The sequence below is a fragment of the Musca autumnalis genome, unplaced genomic scaffold (assembly GCF_047663935.1).
Source record: "Musca autumnalis isolate F117 unplaced genomic scaffold, ASM4766393v1 scaffold_2, whole genome shotgun sequence".
In the NCBI taxonomy this organism is placed as follows: domain Eukaryota; kingdom Metazoa; phylum Arthropoda; class Insecta; order Diptera; family Muscidae; genus Musca; species Musca autumnalis.
In genome coordinates, this window is record NW_027411755.1 from 10,441,677 (window position 1) to 10,462,998 (window position 21,322).

Below are 21,322 nucleotides of genomic sequence, written 5' to 3' on the forward strand. Positions count from 1 at the left end.
GTCCAAAATTTGGCCTTCGTCATATTTTGTCCAAACATAGTTTTAGTTCGAAGATGTTCAGTACCTGGCAAAAATTTTCGTTACTTCCCCGCAATATTTAAAAAAGTCACTAAAATGGTATGCACGATATATCCTGGACAGGACAACCAATTTGGTCCAAACTTTGGATCTAATATTTGTCCAAATTTAGTTTAACTTCAAAAATATCCCATATCGCTCCTTTCCTTAGGGTACCTCCCCCACAGATTTCATCATTTGTGTCTAAGTGCAGTTTAGGGTCTGTTCCAAAAACCTTTGGAAATGTATACCGATTCTGTTCGTTGTGATCCTGTTTACAGTGATATTATGTTATCCGTGGACAAGTCCATGCTTCCTGGCATACTGGTCCAAAACGACTAGTGGGCGCGATATCTATAGAATAGATGTGACTCCCAAAATAAGATCCACTTCCATAATGGGCTACGTCGGTCCATTGCTTCGAGTACCTCCTCCGCAACACTTTTGAACTTTAATCGTAATCCACATTTTTGTCGGCAAGGTCAGATGTCCAAAAAGGGCCACAGAATTCTGAAAAGATTCAATTCACATTGGCTGAGGGTATATCTCCGTCGGAAAAGCCGCCTGACACTGTTTTACTTGTTTTTTCTTGATTTTCTTAATTGTTTGGTGTAAAATAATTACTTTTCCTACAAAACCATATCAAAATTACAACAGTAAATTTTTTATTTCAAGAATATTTATATTATATAAAAAATTTTTGCAAATACGTAAAGTTTTGCAATAAATTTGATTTTTCGCGAATCCATTGAGACATTTCAGGAGTATTTTTGCATAATCGCAAAAAGTAACCGTAATAAGCTATAACAGCTAATTATATAAAGCAGCAATTTTGTTATAAAATTTTTTTTTTTTGGACTTTTTAAATATGTAAACCTCGATTTTAAAATGTTTTCCCATATACTCCATGGTAGAACAAATACAAGGTAAAGTTAATACTACAACAAATACAACTCGAACAACAACCACAAAGGAATTTGTTTTTGTTTGTAACGTTACTGCCAGTTGTATTTGTAAACAAAACAAGGAAATGTCTATAAATTATTGGAATTTAAAAAACTAATAATTTTTCACATTTGGTTCAATATTTTGGAAAACATGAATGAAAATTCGTTACATTTTCAATTTTTATGTTTCCACATCATTCCACTAAATGCATAGGTAAATTCTCGCAGAAAGTAGAATTCTTGCAGAAAAGTTTGGGGTCGCTGGAAATTCATAGAAAAAGGAGAAGCTGTTTCAATGTTTTGTTTTAGAAATCAAAGAAGCACATGTTTTTTTTAGGGCTTTATTTTTTTAAATTTTAACAAAATACCTCACATATTAACAAACGTTGTATCGCCTCTACAAGCGGGGATTTACTGCGCGGCTTATCGTTCGAACTTGGAGGAGGTTACATATCATTGATATGAAGAAGTCTTTCTGGGAAATGTTTTTTTTTCCGAATGATATATTTTTTTCTAAAAAAATATATGTCCCTAATGTACATCGAAATAGAAATAAATGTATAAAATGTCATATGAAATTTGACACTAACGTTACAACCCAGTTCAGTCAGCTGTGTATTGCTGCTACCTTTTCTTATTCTACCATGCATATACTCCCTAACAAAGGCCGTCGTTAAAAAATAATTCCCCAACTGACAAACCTACATCAGCTGCTTACAAACTATACACACAAATTCAACAGCTGCCCCAAAGTTCAACAAAGCATTTCAAACTGTACCCCAACACAGCTGTTCACTGTTTTGTTAACTCTCTGTTTTGATTTTAAATTTCTTTTATTCCATTTCTCTCTTCCATTTGGGGTTGTCTCTCACGTGTTTTTGTGCTCCAAAGATTTTTATCGAAACTGAGCAATGTAGGAAAAAATAATTATTTCAGTATTTTCGTGTCTTTCAAATTAAACGGTCGTGTCTTTTTGGATAGCAAAACGTTGTCCAAAAAAGTTTGTAAAACAAAAAACCAGAAAAGTAAGACCAAAACGCCAACATCAGTATTGTGCGCTTGAATTTCCTCCAAGTGAAAATAAAAACAACAACAAAACCCAGAAATTACAAATCACAACATTAAGCTAAGAAAAAAGCAACAACAGCAAGCAAAAGCAGTGGATAGCATAACAACATAATTGTGGCATAAAAACATAAAGCCTAACAATAAAAAAATATTAAATTAATAATAAAAGAAATTGCGTGTGCTATTATTGTGCGAGCGAGTGGTTTTACCCATGACAAATACAAAATTAAAATAAATAAAAAAATACAAAATTAATGGAAAGCGGCATTTAAATAAATATTTACAAAAATAAAATATTTATTTTGTGACAGCTAAAACGTGTGTCAGTCACAAAACAAGAGAAAATCTATAATACACCTAAAATAAAAATAAGTCAAGTACCCTCTATCACCCTCTTTCCCTTCAAACGCCCCTAGATTTCCAAGTGAAAAAATTACCACTTCATTACCCACTCTCTTGCCACTTGTTAGCCAATACAAAGTCCACAAAATATTTGTGAGTGTGTTCGGGTTTGTGCGTTCATTCAATCAATCAATTCATCAAATAGTCATTAATAACCTACAAAAACAACAACTAAAACCAAAATAAACTACACGCATTTAAGCCACCACAATCAAATATGGATTCCGTCAGTGCTAATTACGATGAACAACAACAAAGGAATGAAATAACCGCCATACCCCAGTATGGCTTAAAGTTAAAGTTCGATCATGTTTGGCCCGAGAAACGTAATCAAAATCTAAGGCCCTCCATTAAGCAAACTTTACCCCTATTGCCACTGGCATGCAGGTAAGTTAAGTTAATTATAAATAGCAAATAACAACGTGGGGTGTTTCGGACATAGGTACGTACATTTATAATTATGAAGGTAATACCCACCTCCTTATAAATGTACAGGAACACTGATGTATTATGAATCCAAAGAAAGTGATTTCAAAATAATACCTTGAACTGCTCTCCTGAATCACAGGAGACCAATAGGACCGGTCTTCTCACACGACACCAATAAGACTTCTGTCTATAGACCTGGTGGTCTTTTCGTAGAAGACCTAATGGCCGTCTTATAGAAGGCCGATTGGTATTATCATAAAAGACCAGTAGGTCTTCTTATAAAAGACCTGCCCTGATCATCATAGAAGATCACTAAAATGTATCATAAAAGATCAGTAGGTAATTTCGCCGATGTTTCAGAAAGGGTCTATCGAAGCACCCTTTCTTTCAGAAAGGGTCTATCGAAGCACCCTTTCTTTCAGAAAGGGTCTATCGAAGCACCCTTTCTTTCAGAAAGGGTCTATCGAAGCACCCTTTCTTTCAGAAAGGGTCTATCGAAGCACCCTTTCTTTGAGAAAGGGTCTATCGAAGCACCCTTTCTTTGAGAAAGGGTCTATCGAAGCACCCTTTCTTTCAGAAAGGGTCTATCGAAGCACCCTTTCTTTCAGAAAGGGTCTATCGAAGCACCCTTTCTTTCAGAAAGGGTCTATCGAAGCACCCTTTCTTTCAGAAAGGGTCTATCGAAGCACCCTTTCTTTGAGAAAGGGTCTATCGAAGCACCCTTTCTTTGAGAAAGGGTCTATCGAAGCACCCTTTCTTTGAGAAAGGGTCTATCGAAGCACCCTTTCTTTGAGAAAGGGTCTATCGAAGCACCCTTTCTTTGAGAAAGTGTCTATCGAAGCACCCTTTCTTTGAGAAAGTGTCTATCGAAGCACCCTTTCTTTGAGAAAGGGTCTATCGAAGCACCCTTTCTTTGAGAAAGGGTCTAATGAAACACCCTTTCTTTTAGAAAGGGCCTATTGAAGCACCCTTTCTTTTAGAAAGGGTCTATTGAAGCACCCTTTCTTTTAGAAAGGGTCTATTGAAGCACCCTTTCTTTTAGAAAGGGTCTATTGAAGCACCCTTTCTTTTAGAAAGGGTCTATTGAAGCACCCTTTCTTTTAGAAAGGGTCTATTGAAGCACCCTTTCTTTTAGAAAGGGTCTATTGAAGCACCCTTTCTTTTAGAAAGGGTCTATTGAAGCACCCTTTCTTTTAGAAAGGGTCTATTGAAGCACCCTTTCTTTTAGAAAGGGTCTATTGAAGCACCCTTTCTTTTAGAAAGGGTCTATTGAAGCACCCTTTCTTTTAGAAAGGGTCTATTGAAGCACCCTTTCTTTTAGAAAGGGTCTATTGAAGCACCCTTTCTTTTAGAAAGGGTCTATTGAAGCACCCTTTCTTTTAGAAAGGGTCTATTGAAGCACCCTTTCTTTTAGAAAGGGTCTATTGAAGCACCCTTTCTTTTAGAAAGGGTCTATTGAAGCACCCTTTCTTTTAGAAAGGGTCTATTGAAGCACCCTTTCTTTTAGAAAGGGTCTATTGAAGCACCCTTTCTTTTAGAAAGGGTCTATTGAAGCACCCTTTCTTTTAGAAAGGGTCTATTGAAGCACCCTTTCTTTTAGAAAGGGTCTATTGAAGCACCCTTTCTTTTAGAAAGGGTCTATTGAAGCACCCTTTCATTTAGAAAGGGTCTATTGAAGCACCCTTTCTTTTAGAAAGGGTCTATTGAAGCACCCTTTCTTTTAGAAAGGGTCTATTGAAGCACCCTTTCTTTTAGAAAGGGTCTATCGAGCACCCTTTCTTTCAGATAGGGTTAATCGAAGCACCCTTTCTTTAAGAAAGGGTCTATTGAAGCACCCTTTCTTTTAGAAAGGGTCTATTGAAGCACCCTTTCTTTTAGAAAGGGTCTATTGAAGCACCCTTTCTTTTAGAAAGGGTCTATTGAAGCACCCTTTCTTTTAGAAAGGGTATATTGAAGCACCCTTTCTTTTAGAAAGGGTCTATTGAAGCACCCTTTCTTTTAGAAAGGGTCTATTGAAGCACCCTTTCTTTTAGAAAGGGTCTATTGAAGCACCCTTTCTTTTAGAAAGGGTCTATCGAGCACCCTTTCTTTCAGATAGGGTTAATCGAAGCACCCTTTCTTTAAGAAAGGGTCTATTGAAGCACCCTTTCTTTTAGAAAGGGTCTATTGAAGCACCCTTTCTTTTAGAAAGGGTCTATTGAAGCACCCTTTCTTTTAGAAAGTGTCTATTGAAGCACCCTTTCTTTTAGAAAGGGTCTATTGAAGCACCCTTTCTTTTAGAAAGGGTCTATTGAAGCACCCTTTCTTTTAGAAAGGGTCTATTGAAGAACCCTTTCTTTTAGAAAGGGTCTATTGAAGCACCCTTTCTTTTAGAAAGGGTCTATTGAAGCACCCTTTCTTTTAGAAAGGGTCTATCGAAGCACCCTTTCTTTTAGAAAGGGTCTATTGAAGCACCCTTTCTTTTAGAAAGGGTCTATTGAAGCACCCTTTCTTTTAGAAAGGGTCTATTGAAGCACCCTTTCTTTTAGAAAGGGTCTATTGAAGCACCCTTTCTTTTAGAAAGGGTCTATTGAAGCACCCTTTATTTTAGAAAGGGTCTATTGAAGCACCCTTTCTTTTAGAAAGGGTCTATTGAAGCACCCTTTCTTTTAGAAAGGGTCTATTGAAGCACCCTTTCTTTTAGAAAGGGTCTATTGAAGCACGCTTTCTTTTAGAAAGGGTCTATTGAAGCACCCTTTCTTTCAGAAAGGGTCTATTGAAGCACCCTTTCTTTTAGAAAGGGTCTATTGAAGCACCCTTTCTTTTAGAAAGGGTCTATTGAAGCACCCTTTCTTTTAGAAAGGGTCTATTGAAGCACCCTTTCTTTTAGAAAGGGTCTATTGAAGCACCCTTTCTTTTAGAAAGGGTCTATTGAAGCACCCTTTCTTTTAGAAAGGGTCTATTGAAGCACCCTTTCTTTTAAAAAGGGTCTATTGAAGCAACCTTTTCTTTTAGAAAGGGTCTATTGAAGCACTCTTTCTTTTAGAAAGGGTCTATTGAAGCACCCTTTCTTTTAGAAAGGGTCTATAGAAGCACCCTTTCTTTTAGAAAGGGTCTATTGAAGCACCCTTTCTTTTAGAAAGGGTCTATTGAAGCACCCTTTCTTTTAGAAAGGGTCTATTGAAGCACCCTTTCTTTTAGAAAGGGTCTATTGAAGCACCCTTTCCTTTAGAAAGGGTCTATTGAAGCACCCTTTCTTTTAGAAAGGGCCTATCGAGCACCCTTTCTTTCAGATAGGGTTAATCGAAGCACCCTTTCTTTAAGAAAGGGTCTATTGAAGCACCCTTTCTTTTAGAAATGGTCTATTGAAGCACCCTTTCTTTTAGAAAGGGTCTATTGAAGCACCCTTTCTTTTAGAAAGGGTCTATTGAAGCACCCTTTCTTTTAGAAAGGGTCTATTGAAGCACCCTTTCTTTTAGAAAGGGTCTATTGGAGCACCCTTTCTTTTAGAAAGGGTCTATTGAAGCACCCTTTCTTTTAAAAAGGGTCTATTGAAGCACCCTTTCTTTTAGAAAGGGTCTATTGAAGCACCCTTTCTTTTAAAAAGGGTCTATTGAAGCACCCTTTCTTTTAGAAAGGGTCTATTGAAGCACCCTTTCTTTTAGAAAGGGTCTATTGAAGCACCCTTTCTTTTAGAAAGGGTCTATTGAAGCACCCTTTCTTTTAGAAAGGGTCTATTAAAGCACCCTTTCTTTTAGAAAGGGTCTATTGAAGCACCCTTTCTTTCAGAAAGGGTCTATTGAAGCACCCTTTCTTTTAGAAAGGGTCTATTGAAGCACCCTTTCTTTTAGAAAGGGTCTATTGAAGCACCCTTTCTTTTAGAAAGGGTCTATTGAAGCACCCTTTCTTTTAGAAAGGGTCTATTGAAGCACCCTTTCTTTTAGAAAGGGTCTATTGAAGCACCCTTTCTTTTAGAAAGGGTCTATTGAAGCACCCTTTCTTTTAGAAAGGGTCTATTGAAGCACCCTTTCTTTTAGAAAGGGTCTATTGAAGCACCCTTTCTTTTAGAAAGGGTCTATTGAAGCACTCTTTCTTTTAGAAAGGGTCTATTGAAGCACCCTTTCTTTTAGAAAGGGTCTATTGAAGCACCCTTTATTTTAGAAAGGGGCTATTGGAGCACCCTTTATTTTAGAAAGGGCCTATTGAAGCACCATTTCTTTCAGAAAGTGTCTATCGAAGCACCCCTTCTTTCAGAAAGTGTCTATCGAAGCACCCTTTCTTTCAGAAAGTGTCTATCGAAGCACACCTTCTTTCAGAAAGTGTCTATCGAAGCACCCTTTCTTTCAGAAAGTGTCTATCGAAGCACACCTTCTTTCAGAAAGTGTCTATCGAAGCACCCCTTCTTTCAGAAAGTGTCTATCGAAGCACCCTTTCTTTCAGAAAGTGTCTATCGAAGCACCCTTTCTGTCAGAAAGTGTGTATCGAAGCACCCTTTCTTTCAGAAAGTGTCTATCGAAGCACCCTTTCTTTCAGAAAGTGTCTATTGAAGCACCCTTTCTTTCAGAAAGTGTCTATCGAAGCACCCTTTCTCTCAGAAAGTGTCTATGGAAGCACCCTTTCTTTCAGAAAGTGTCTATGGAAGCACCCTTTCTTTCAGAAAGTGTCTATTCTATAACTGCCTCAACGTCGAATATTTTGCGACAACTTCGAAGGAAGCAATAGTGCTAAAGATTCCGAAGGTCTTCTGGGGAGCGTACATTCAAAACCCTACGGATTGCATCCTTGCAATGCATAGAAGGCAGAAATCTTGGAAGACCATATGCGCTATATACCGCAACCAAGTCAACATGGCTGTCAGGTCATATCCCCAGTCACCAACGAACTGAAAGCAGATGTAACCTAAATAAGCAGTCTTTAAGAGAAGAGAAAGGAATTGTTAATCCAGACACAACGGCCACTGCAGAAGGCTTGCAGCCCTCACAATGCACCGGACATCTCGTTGAAAAAGGAGAATCTGTAATAATGCATGACATACCATTAACAAAGCCCGCAACATGGTTCTGAAAGAAGTATTAGTAATACCGACCCTGAAGGTCTACTAATAGAAGACTAATAAATATTCTTAGGAAAGACCAATAACTCTTTTTAAAGAAAAACAATAGAATGGCAATATATATTCTCATATTTGGTAAATATGCATTCTCCAAGAAGACAAACAGGTCTTCGCATAGGAGTATCAAAGACACAAATTTGTTTCGTGAAAGGTCAATATGTCTTCTCATAGGGAACCAATAAATTTTCCCATAGAAGGCTAATAGATCTCTCATAAAAGAACTACAGATCTTCTCATAGAATACTTGTACAAAGGCCGGGAAAATGTTCAGTTTTGTAAAAAGCTATTTTTATAGTTAGAATAAATAAAGAGCGTAATAGAAAGTTCTTCCTTACGCTATAAATGACTAGTTGTATGATAAAACTGTCAGGTTGTGTGCAGCTTGCAATATTACCTGCTGCAATGAGTCCTGAAGATTGAAATATTCTTCCGGACGTATATTATAAAATGCTTATACTTCCAGCCAGGCGTTTAAAGAAAGATCTTCATGATCTAGAAAGAAAAGTTCAAGTTACAAGTAACTTTCTGTATTCAGGAGTTTATCAGATAGGACCGAAAAATGCATTCAAAGGAATCACATGCGCCTGTATAGCTTTTACTCTATCTTCCGTTCCTAAAAGCTCTGTTTCTTTTCAATCTTATTGAAGATATTCTTATCGAATTCGCGATTATTAGCTAGTTTGTTCCCCAAAAAATATACGCATGAAAAATAAGATGTACGATCAGCTCATTCTACTGAAAATATTTTGAACGATCAACAATTTGTGGCATCTTTGTCATAAAAAATATTTCTTAACAACAAATTTTGCAGATAATTTAAAATGTCAGAGCTCTTGGCCCTCGACAAATATATCTAAATAATCTGCGATTGGTTATCCAAAAATATTTAATATTTATTTATTTATGAGAAGCCCTTCTAGGCTTTCATAAACAGAATTACAACCCTTCTTTAAGAATTCGTTTTAGTCTATCCAAGCTAATTATTAAAATTTCCATGCCAGATAATTCAAGCTTCAACTCCTTCTTCTTGTTCCTAACCTACCTTTACAGATGTTCATTTATGATAACAAGAAAAAACTGCTTACCTCGCAATCACGAAGATTTATTTACCCATTCATAAAAAAGAAACTGTAGTAACCCCTTTCCAAAAGTTGCCAAGAACATTGCTTCACAGACCCATAGCCTAGCTATGATTTCATACTGAAAATGTTTTGTTTTTGTTTCGTTTGCCTTTATCAGCAAAAAAAACGTAGCTCTTATCTTTTTTTGTGATATGCGAGAACCCCTAAAAAATACAAACACACACAAAAACATTTGTTTTAACAGATTTCTATGACAATTAAATGATAATAACAGATGTATGAGCTTACGCTGTGGTGTTAATAATTCTAATGCCTGATAACTGCGTGGCAATGTACAAAAAATATATCCAGTCCATTTTATCATCTGCTATGTAATCATGTGTAATCTATCAAAATTGTTAGAATGGAGTGGTTTATTGTGAAATTGAAGAGGGGGGTTTCCCCATTATACTTTGTAATCTTTAGAAAATGAAACTGGTAATAGAAGTATGTATAGCAAAAATTTCTGACAAACATACCAGAGGGGATGTTCAGAGGAGAATTACCTCTGAAATTCTAGTCCCATCTACTTCACACATATTTTTGGGTTTTTGTTCATTCTTTTTTCCTATTCAAAGTCATTTTCAAGATGTCGCTCGATTCCTTCATTCGTCTGGCTGACACCCTTGTGGGGTTTGATGCAGATATTACCAATAATCTTCTTCCGGTCAGCTCCATTCATACAATTAAAATTCATACTGAAGAAATAAAGTCCATATGGATAAGAATTAAGTCGGAATATGCGACTTATGTAAAGGAGTATGTTGCCGAGGCCAATGGCGACGGCGAATCAGCTAACGAGGATGAGACATCTGAGCTAGACACAATTAGGGCTAAATTCAAGACGACCTACATAACTTACTGTAAGTGTATATCCTGGCTGTCTGGATTTTCAGACGAGCTACAGGCAGCTTCATTTCCTAAGAATTCTCCGGTCCCGTCTAGTTCAGCTCCTCAATCAGATTCGTCCAAGATTCCTTCAGGGCTTTCTTTCAACTTGCCTCCTTTCGATACTGAAGTTTTTTAGGGGACTATATGGCATGGCCCACATTCCGGGACATGTTCACGGCTATGTACATAAATTCCCGTCTCAGTCCTGTGGAAAAACTGCTTCATTTAGTTCAGAAGAGCCAAGACGAAGCAAAAGAGATAGTTCAAAAGAGCCCTCTTACCAACAGTGGCTTCTCTCAAGCTTGGTCCAATCTTAAGGTAGAAACACAATGAAATACGCCGCTTTTTCACGCTCAGTTTCATGTAAAAGACTAAAGGCCAAGTACTACCTAATTCAAATGAATTAGGCAGCATTTGAATTAGGTAGTACTTGGCCTTTAATCTTTTACATAAAACTGAGCTTGAAAAAAGGGGAGTATTTCATTCTGTTCACACCTTTAGCGATCGCTATGAAAACAAGCGAGTCCTCGTTAACGGCCAACTTAAAGTTCTTTTCAATCTACCCATTGTTCATTCCGAGTCTTCGCAGGGTTTGAAGTGCCTTCAATGCGATATAAACTCTTGTATTTCCGTTCTGGAGACTTATGATATTGATGTGAAGAGTTGGGATCCTATATTCGTCTTCTTGTGTTCAAACAGGCTTCCTGATTCCACACTCACGCTTTGGGAACAGAATCTTTCTGATGAGTCCAGTATTCCACGGTGGGCGGAATTGGACACATTCCTCACCAATAGGTTTCGTAGTTTAGAGTCTGTTTCCGAGACGCGCAGAGGTGATCCTGGTTCCAGTCACAAGGAAAGTTCGTCCGAATGAAAGTCTAAACCTTCAAAAATATTCAATTCGTTCCAGACTAAAGTCTCTGATCCAAAGTGTCCCTTGTGTCCAAACGAGGTTCACATTATTTGAAAATGTCAAAATTTCCTCCGCATGAATCCTTATGCTAGCAGTTCCGAGATTAAGCGACAAGGTTTATGTCTCAATTGCTTTTCGAAAACACATTCCGTTAAGAATTGTTCAAGCAAGCATAAATTCAATCCGGCTCGAAGGACCAAATGAAAACACCAAGCGTTGGATGCTTTCCTGTAGAAGAGGATAAGCTTAGCAAAGAAATATTGTTTGAAATACAATATTTCTCCCAGATTGGATTTCGGGAAAAAAGAAAGGAAAATAAAAACAGGAGGAATCAATATGTGAATTGGAACAGAATATTACTCCTTTAATTGAAAGAAAGAAGAAAAGAATTTGTCGGAAATCGATGCTTACCGAATTGAACAAAGATTGAATAGCAAGCGACTTGAGAGAAAAATAGAAAAATCCGAGAAAGCACAAACGACATGATTCGAAGAAGAAAAGCAGAACGCAAACACGGAGAATGCCAAAAAGCCTGAGTTGCCAGAAGTTGACAAGGAGCTCTATATCCCAGGATTTTGACATTAACAAGTAGCAACTATCATAAATAATAGGGTACACTGTGTAGAAGAATCGCAACTCGACGAATAAGCTGGGTTCAGACCCCATTGCAATTATTTGGACCAGACTAATACCAACCTGCGTATTATAATCGAACAGTCGGTAAATGAAGATCCCCTCACTACTTGGTTGATTTCAAAAAAAAAAACATTTTACTCTATACCGCGAAATGCAATTTGGTCCGCATTAAAGAAAAAAGGAGTGCCTCTGAAAATAATAAACCTAATTAAAGTTATGTATACAAACACCAAGCTACATGTGCGCCACAAAAGAACAACCAGTGATTTCTTTGAAGCAAATACAGGTTGTCCGTTATCCCCGCTCCTATTCGTCATCACTTAAAATGAAATTGTGTTGCAACTTGAAACCAAGAAAAGAGGAATATTTTGAAATTTGCATCGGAAACTTGTGCGACTATGGACTATGCAGATAAGATCTGCTTATTAGCACACACATTCTCCGATATGCAAGAAAAACTCAAGGAGCCCGTTGAACTGGCCAAAAATGTGGGTTTAGAACTAAACATAGAAAAGCCTAAGCAATGCGGATAAAAAAACAACACAAATATTAATATCCATATAGAAAATCAACAGATGGAGTACGTATCGGCTTTTTGTTATCTTGGTAGCGTAATGTCGATTGTATAAAATATGTCGATCCACAGAAATCTTACAGAAGAGAATCATTAACGCATGTGTAAAATCCACCCTACTCTATGGTAGTGAAACCTGGGCTACGACACATATATAATCCATAGACTTCAGGCATTCGTGAACAGAAGCCTTCGTATAATATGTCGCATATTTTGGCCAAACCGAAACAAAAAATTCTGATCTATCCACAGATCAAGAAAGGAACCAATAATATGCTACCAATAACCATATGCTACTGAAGCCACATTATAGTATAGCTAGAATGGCTCTTGAATGGAACCCTAAAGGTAGCAGAGGTCCTGGACGACTAAGAAAAAAACTGGTGATGGATGAACGGTCCTGCAAGACATAGCGAAGCAAAATAGAAATTTCGAAAATTTAAACATATTTGTAACGATAAATTAAAATACAATTATCTTGTAGAAGCCGAATGACGGAGGAAAATCTCAGAGGGGTTAAAGTGGATGCTCCTTTCCGATTCCATTTTGAGAGCAATAGTTTTAAACCATCTTCCTTTAGCCAAATCCGAGCATATTTTTCTTGTTTTGTTTCATTGCAGTCTTTTTTATCCCTTTTTTATTCCTCTTGGGAACATAGGACTTCTACAAAGTTATTCCATCTTAATCTATCATGACATAATACTTTAATTTCATCGAATGATTTATTTGTCTTCTTCAGGTCTACATGCACTGTTCTCCGCCAAATATTCTTTGGTCGGCCAGTGCGCCTTGCTCCTTGGGGGTTCCAGGCTTGGGGGTTCAAGGGCCCAATCCATTTCCGCCTCATGATTTGCTTTCCAATCTTCTCTTCATTAGTCAAGGTAAGCAGATCGACATTGGAAATTGTTCTTGGCCAAAATATTCCACATATTATCCGTAGGCATTTGTTGACAAAAGTTTGCAGCCGTTGGGATATGCTCTTAGACATGAGCCATGTTTCGCTTCCGTTTAAAAGTGTGGACTTAACGCATGAATTAAAAAGTCTTATTTTTGTTTTAAGGGAGATCTGAGTGGCCCTCTGTCTTGTTTAGACGACCAAAAGCAGATCTCGCTTTTTTGAGTCTGTTACATTTTCTTCCGCGCTGCTGTTGGTTGCCATAATACTTCCCAGATAGCAGAAATTGTTCGTATAGCTAATTATGTGATTTTCTATCACGAAGTGGTTGTCTATTATGTTGTTTAATCGCACCGCATATGTTACTTTCGGTATTGATTTCAAGACCGACGTTTTTCGCCATGTTAACCAGGTCATTAAGTCTGCTCTGCATATCTGTAAATTTATGAGACAGTAGACATATGTATGTCGTCCGCATAATCTAAGCCTTCTAGATGTTGGTTGAAGTGCCAGACAATTCTGCTTGCTCAATTTTATCATTATCGCGTCAAGAACGATGGCAAAAAGTAGTGGTGATAGTGGGCAGCCTTGTTTTACACGGCGTTGGTACATCCCATTGTGCCTCACATGCAAATAAGCATTTTGGTACATCGCTGGTATTAAATTAACAATTTTTGCTGGAACGCCCTTCGAGTACAATGCATTCCATATTGCTGTCCGCTTTATCGAGTCAAAAGCTTTTTTGAAGTCAAAAAAAAAAACGAGATAAAGCGGAGATCTCCATTCTACAGACTGTTCCATAATTATTCGGAGTGTGTTCTTTTGATCCAAGCAGCTTCTATGGAGCCTAAAACCTGCTTGTTCTTCTCCCAATGCTTCTTCAACACATTTCAATCTAACGTTTATGATGGTAGCCATTATTTTATATATGGTATTTAAAAGTGTTATACCCCTCCAGTTGTTGCAATCTGTGAGATCGTTCTTTTTGGGGAGTTTGATAATGGCTCCTTTTGTCCAAGCATCTGGAAGGTTTTTATGCGTCCATGCATGTTGTATATATGGTGCGAGTATTGTCGCTGTTGCCAAGGAGTTTGTTTGGATCAGTTCGGGTGGGATTCCGTCTTCTCCCGGAGCTTTATTTTTCTTTAACTTTGTTATGACGCTATTTATTTCGTTGATGTCGGGGGTGGCCTCAGTGATGTTGTTGTAAATTTCTGGGCGTACTATTGCTTCGTAACGAGTAGGATCGTCGTCATAACTTATAGTTTCAAAGTGTTGTTTCCACCTTCTTGTTTGTTCTTCTGTTGTTGTAAGCAGTTTGCCGTTGGTGTCTTTTATCAGTTGGTTTTTGTGCTTAATGCTATTTGATATAGTTCTCTCATGTTGTTGGCTCCGGCAGCGGTTTCCGCTTGGCTGGCTAGGTTCCTTAGATACGTTCGTTTATCATTTCTGGCCAATTTTTTAACTTCCTTTGCTACCTCTTTATATTTGCTTATAAAGTCCATGTTGTCGTTCTTGTGTATTTTTAATTGGTTCCGTTTCTCTATTAGGTTCCAGGTTTCATTTGATATCCTGGGTTTTCTGTTTCCCATGTTCGATTGTCTGATGGTACACATCTTTCTAACGTTTCTCCGACTTCGTCATTTGTCACAGTGTTACGCAAGACTGTTCCTTACGGCGTTTTTTGCACCCTTCTTTGTTCCTTCGAATAATCATTTGTAGTTTTATTTTTATTGTTGCTACCACTAGTTCGTGGTCGCTGTCCATATCTGCTCCTCTTTTGGAACGTACGTCCTCTAAGCTCCTTCTCCATTTGCCGCTGATACATATGTGATCTATTTGATTTTTAGTACTTTCATTGGGCGATGTTCATGTGTATTTGTGTATATTTTTGTGACGAAATATTGAGCCTCCTATTACAAGATCAAACGTTTGACATAGCTCAACAAACCTTTCCCCGTTAGAGTTTATCGCACCAATTGGATGTGTTCCCATAATCTCACTCAATCCCGCGTTGTTGCTGCCTATTTTTGCGTTGAAGTCTTCAGTGAGCATTATTATATATCTTTTTGGGGTCTGGTGTAGAGTGGTTGTGAGTTGGTTATAAAATTCATCTTTAATTGCCTCCTCAGCCTCTTCCGTCGGAGCGTAGCATTGAATTATAGTAATGCATTTCATTGCTTTGGTATAAAATCGAGCAGAAATGATACGGTCTGAGACAGGGTCCCAAGATTTGAGAGATTGGCCGTGTTGCTTTGCTATCAAGAATCCCACTCCGCTATCATGCTTCGAGTCTTTACCGCTATACAACACGGCATTACCATTTTTGTCGTGATTTTGTCGCTCTTGAGCCATCTCATCTCACTTATTCCTAGAATAGCTATGTTTTATTTACTCAATTGTTTTTCAAGCTGCGCTAATCTTGATGTCTCTCTTAGCGTTCTTACGTTCCATTGTCCTATTCGTATCCTTTTCCGTGTGCCAATAGTCGTCATCGAGTTGGGGGGTTCATTTACGTTTATTTCTGTAGAAGTTTCTGTAATCGTTGTGAATTTCGGATTAGTGGGTGATTGGCCTGCTGAATCCTCTTTTAATGTTATTTAAATGCTTCGCCTAAAAGTATGCTCGTTAATTTGTCCTTTCTCTTGTGACTTTGAAGTAAAGATGGCGTCATAATTAAACGCAATACAAAAAATATTTTTCAAATGTTTGTACCTTTTTCGATAAATTTTGAGAGCTTTTTAAGCACGTTTTAATCACCTGGCAAATATTAGATTGTAGCTGCAACACTTTCAGTGAGTCACTCAGTGGCTACCTATATCCATAATAAAAAAAAATATGTTGAGATTGTTTTCACTGACGACCTCCATGAAAATCTGCCTATTTTCTTATTTTAAAAAGGAATTATATAGTCGAACATATCTGCTTCTTATAGTAGACTAATATATCTTCTTCACCTGTAAGACTTATGGGATAATAATTTTAAGATAAAATAGTCTCATTTGTTGTCTACTCCTTGTAAATTAAACGCTTACATACCCCTAACTCACATAAAATCGATTACCAAAGAGTCACCATATCCTTTGCCAACAATTGCAAAAAAGTCCTGCCATAACATGAACAAATTGCTGCTTACACATATCCTTCATGTAGAAAGAATTTACAACAAAGCCAAAGAACATTCTCAAATTTATTGTCCTTCGCACACTACTGACCCATTTTCAGCAAACAAAACTTTCATTGAATTATTGTCATGTTTGCTGATATTTTTTTATCCTCCACCTCGTTTAAAGGATCAAAATAGACAAGGATTATGAAAAAAATCAAGTGTGTTGGCTTGCGGACGCCTGCTATCTGTGGGAGTGTAAAAATAATCCTTACAAAAAATAACTTAAAGGAACAGGAGCCATCACACACACACAGTTTTAACGAAAAATAGACAGACAACCTAGGATAGACGTCATCGCTTCCTTATGTTTCTTCCTTCTTTACTATACTACTATCAGAATATACATACGTTGAAGGAACTTTGGTAGTTCGAAGAGGGGAATCAGAGCATTCCTCCGCATTACGTTATTTCTAGGTCCGCATAGTTATGTGATTACCTATGTTTTGTTATTGTATGTGTGCGTGTCTGTGTTATTTGTAGGATTATTGACGCCAGGATAATTTCAAGAATTTCCAGTCATGAGGTATTTGGAGCCTTTGAAAGGGGCCTTACATTTAATCTTAAAAACCAAGTAAAGGAAAGAGTTACCAAGGTTAATTTTGTAATACAGTTATCAAAGTATCTAGAGGAACCCTCACTCAGGATCGGTAAATACCAACAATTTTTTCCAAGCATTATTTCGTCGCTTTTTCTTTAAGGCCCCACAAATCCCCCAATGCCTCCACACAATCAGCACTTTTTAAATGTATCCGACGTTTTTCTTAACTTCGGTGGTTAACAAAATATGTCGTCACCAGGTCCGTCTGGATGTGGCGTGTGGTAATAACAAAAAATATTTTTATGGGTCTCTCCTCTATGTATTTTTCAGACATTTGAATGCGTGTTGTTGGGCTTTTCGGTTATTATTGTTGTCGTTGACATCGTCGTCGTTGTTACACACACCAAAAATAGAGTCTGAGTCTGAGTGGTGAGTAATAAACCAAAACAGCAGCAACAACAACAAAACTTCATGGGAATATAAAATATTGGCACCCAAAATGAAAAGTATCAACAAAATACCACTCAGGCGTACACGAGAAAAATTTTGAAAATTTTAATTCCGAAAATTACATTTTTTTCGACTTATTCTCTTAGGAAAAATATTATTTACAAATCAAAGCTTTTGTGGATCAAATATTTTCTTAAAAAATTATATTGAAAATTCGAGCTTTATGGATCGAATGGTTATTAAAAAAATATTAATACAGATTTTATAGTTAAAAACAGTTTCAGTGGTAGGATGGTCTTGAAAAATATTCTTAAAAATTCCACTAATATATGTATGTCTGAGGTGCCTTTAAAAATATGCATAAACCCCCAATTGGTCTTTGACATTTTTTGGATCGCTTTCTTTGAACAATATTTCCAGAAAATTCATTATTGAGGACGGATCGTCTTGAAAAAATATTTTTAAACAATCCGCGATTTTCGCTCATAGTCCACATTGAAACTGCATTTAATTTCGGAATTCATTCCTTTACCGGTCACCGTACGATTTTTACAGTATTTGGGTCACTATGGCATGAAGTATGGACTTTCCCATGAAAAATACTATACCCCTGTAAACAGAACCACAAGGAATAACTTCGGCAACAATTTCGATACTATCCTCGAACAGTCCTTAAACTGCATTTAGACGAAGAGGTTGACGTATAAAGACCTTCATGGAACTTGATGTGCACGATGAGCCTGAACTAACTTTAAATACACCTGGGAAGTTTTTGCGGATCCTGAAACTGCAATGCTCATAGACGAGGAAAGTCAAAAAATAAAATGTTTAAATAAATCGCGGTCAAAGTTCATATTTGAAGGTTTTTTAGGTTTTCAGGATTTTGCTTGAAAATGTTGTAGCTGTGAAAATTCTCTACAAGATTGATCTGTATGATTTTTTCCTAGGTTTTACCGCTTTTGAGATATACAAGTTCAAATTGGGACATTACACTAACTCCATCGCCTGCTAATAGACCCATGTAATGACTACAGTGTCCCAATTTAAACTTGTATATCTCAAAAATGATAGAGAATTTTCACAGCTATAGTCTCATTTCGATAAGACTAGCAAAATCGTGAAATCCTAAAAAAATTTACCTGTAGTGCGATTCTCTAACTCATTATTTGAGAATTAACGATATTATTTGATAAGTTAACGACTAATAACAAGTGAGAAAAGGCTATAGTCGGTACGGGGCCGACTATGTGATACCCTACACCGCTACCTCTGTGAATAATCTTTTCACTCGAAAACATTTCTTTATGGAGATACGAAAGTTTTCACCTATCTGGCTTTCATACCAAATGACTTAAGGCGAACTGAACCCAAATAATTAATATTTAATTTTTATATTTGACTACTGTCGACATCACCAATATCAATAGGCTTCTATCTCTGTGAGAAAATTTCGTGACGATCCGATCAAAATTCCGACCTGTAGTGTGATTGCCGAAAAAGTGGAAAAAAGGGATGCATTAACGACTATTGCGATCTCTATTATTTGACTACCTACGCCAACCTACTTTGCATAATTTCAAAGATGGGATTTTCTACATTCTTAGTCAGGCTTTGCTTTTAGAAGGTCCCCAACCAAAGGTGTGATATCCGTCATTATTATTAAAATCGCAAAAATGAGAAGTTGGGTTTTATTAGCGACTATTGCGATATCTTCGTTGTTAGACCACCTACGACAACCTACGTTACATTGTTGTAAAGGTGATATTTTATACTTTCATTGCCAAGTTTTGCTTTTTATATACCCCTTATAGAGGCTGAGATATTTGCTTTGGAATAAAATGTAGACTTTTTCTCCAAATAAGCTTTTTGCCCATTCCGACCCCTAAATATTATTCGACCCTCACCAAAATCAATAGGCTTCTTCCTCTTTGAGATCCCCATTAACTCTCAAAATTTCGTGACGATCCGATCAAAATTGCGGCCTGTAGCGTGATTTCCAAAAAAATGGAAAAATGGGATGAATTACCGACTATTGTGATATCTCCGCTATTTGGTCACCTACGCCGACCTAGTTTGCATCATTGTAAAGATGGGATCTTCTACTTTTATAGTAAGGCTTTGCTTTTGGAAAGTATTCAACCAAAGCTGTGATATTCGTCATTAAAACTAAAATCGCAAAAATGAGAATTTGGGTTTAATTTGCGCCTATTGTGATATCTTCGTTGTTTGATCACCCACGAGAACCTACTTTACATCGTTAGAAAGGTGATATTTTCTACTTTCATTGTCAGGTTCTGCTTTTGGTATACCCCATACAGAAGCTGAGATATTCGCTTTGGAAAAAACGTTGTCTCTTTATCCACATAAGTTTTTTGCCCATTCCGACCCCTAAATATTATCCGACCATCACCAAAATCAATAGGCTTCTTCCCCTCCGGGACCCCCATCGTGACGATCCGATCAAAATTTCGACCTGTAGCATGATAACAAGGTTTAGATGGACAGACGGACGGACGGACGGACACACAAAGCCAGATCGACTCAGCTCGTCGAGACATTCATTTTGATATATATAAGTATGGGACTACGTTATTATTTCGATGCGTTACAAACTTTTTGGCCAAAACCAACTTTTAATACCCTCCCCACATAGTGGTGTAGGGTATAAAAAGTAGTCGTAAAGTTCTACCGATAGCAACAGTGTTGTCAACTATTATTTTAACTTTTCACTCATAATTGTTCGTTTTAATGTTACCGATTTTTGTCGGTAACTCAAAATATGAGTTAGAAAACCGCACTACTGAACTTCTATTGTAAAACTTCTATTGTAAAACCTAGGTCAACCTTGTAGAAAAATTTTTACAGCTACAGCATTTCTTTAGCTCCATTTTGGTTGGACTTGCCGTTTTTGGATTTAACAAAAACAATTGTTGAAATTGACAAAAACAATTGTTAGATTCACAATACTACGTACGGAATATAACAATATCTTTACAATACATATTGTGTACTTCGAATATTGTTGGATCAATCATATTTTTTCTCTGCGTGTATGGCTTATGGTTTATTATCTCAGGCAGTATGAAGTTATCTCCGAAAAAAATTAATAGTAATAGGTACCGCGAGGACAACTCTCTGTAAAAAAATCGAAATGATCCGAGACATATAATTAAACTGACCTTTTGTGAACATTTTTACAATAGTGTATTAAAGGTATTGTTCCACAAACATCCCAAAATGGAAAAGGGATACTTCTCTCATAACAATGAGTGCACTCCGATTCATATTAGCTCAATGATATGGGACCTACTGTTAATAGCCGGGCCCGAATGGCGTGTCTTAAGACACCACTTTCAGCACATGGCTGAAGTGCCCTGGAAATGGCGCTAACATTACTGTGGTATTTTGTCACCGTTGAAAAGTTTTGATGTTACCTGGCCGAGGAATCGAACCCACCACCTTCAGCGTGCAAGGCGGATGTACGCAACATTGCACAAAGGTGGCAGAAAGCACTCTTCTGTAAGAAGACCAACAGCCTTTTTAAGAGAATAACCAAAAGTTTTTATCAGAAGATCTAAAGGTTTTCTATTTGAAGTCCAACAGGTCTAATCTATTATCAGAAGCCAACAGGGCTCCTATGAGAAGACCTACTGGATTTTTTATGAGAAGATCTACTAGTTTTTTTATAAGAAGACCAATATGTTTTCTATGAGAAGACCACCCGGACTTCTATGAGAAGACCATCCGGTCTTGTATGAGAAGACCGTCACGTCATCCATGAGAGTCCCACCAGTTATTCTATGAGAAGACAACAGGTCTTCTATGAGAAGACAACAGGTCTTCTATGAGAAGACCACCACGTCTCCTATAAGAAGACCACCATGTCTCCCGGTCTTCTATGAGAAGACCACACGGTTTTCTAAAAGTAGATCATCAGGTCTTCTACGAGGAGTCCACTAGGTCTTCTATGAGAAGATTATTAGGTCTTCCACGAGAATACCACCAGGTCTTCTACAAAAAGACCACCAGCTCTTTTATCTGAAGACCACCAGGTCTTCTATGAGAAGACCATCAGGTCATCTACGAAAAGATCACCAAGTCTTCTCTGAGATGACCACCAGGTCTTCTATGTGAAGACCT

The 21,322-nt window shown here is 37.4% G+C and overlaps 2 protein-coding genes across 10 annotated transcripts in view; one reads left to right on the forward strand and one right to left on the reverse strand.

Moving 5' to 3' along the window:
- Positions 1-21,322, forward strand: part of LOC141393617 (non-lysosomal glucosylceramidase) — a 596,987-nt gene that overhangs the window by 539,870 nt on the left and 35,795 nt on the right. For 2 of the 7 annotated variants that reach the window (XM_073966884.1, XM_073966885.1), the window contains exon 1: positions 1,866-2,861. The exons of 3 other annotated variants lie outside the window; for them this stretch is intronic. In XM_073966884.1, the coding sequence (XP_073822985.1) occupies positions 2,692-2,861 (170 nt within the window). In that variant the 5' untranslated portion in view covers positions 1,866-2,691. Of the gene's footprint in view, positions 1-1,859; positions 2,862-21,322 lie in introns of those variants that run through there. 2 more of the 7 variants (XM_073966891.1, XM_073966888.1) reach the window with 2 other exon arrangements.
- The window catches only part of wb (wing blister), a 404,943-nt gene that overhangs the window by 340,093 nt on the left and 43,528 nt on the right, over positions 1-21,322 (reverse strand). The window lies entirely within an intron of this gene.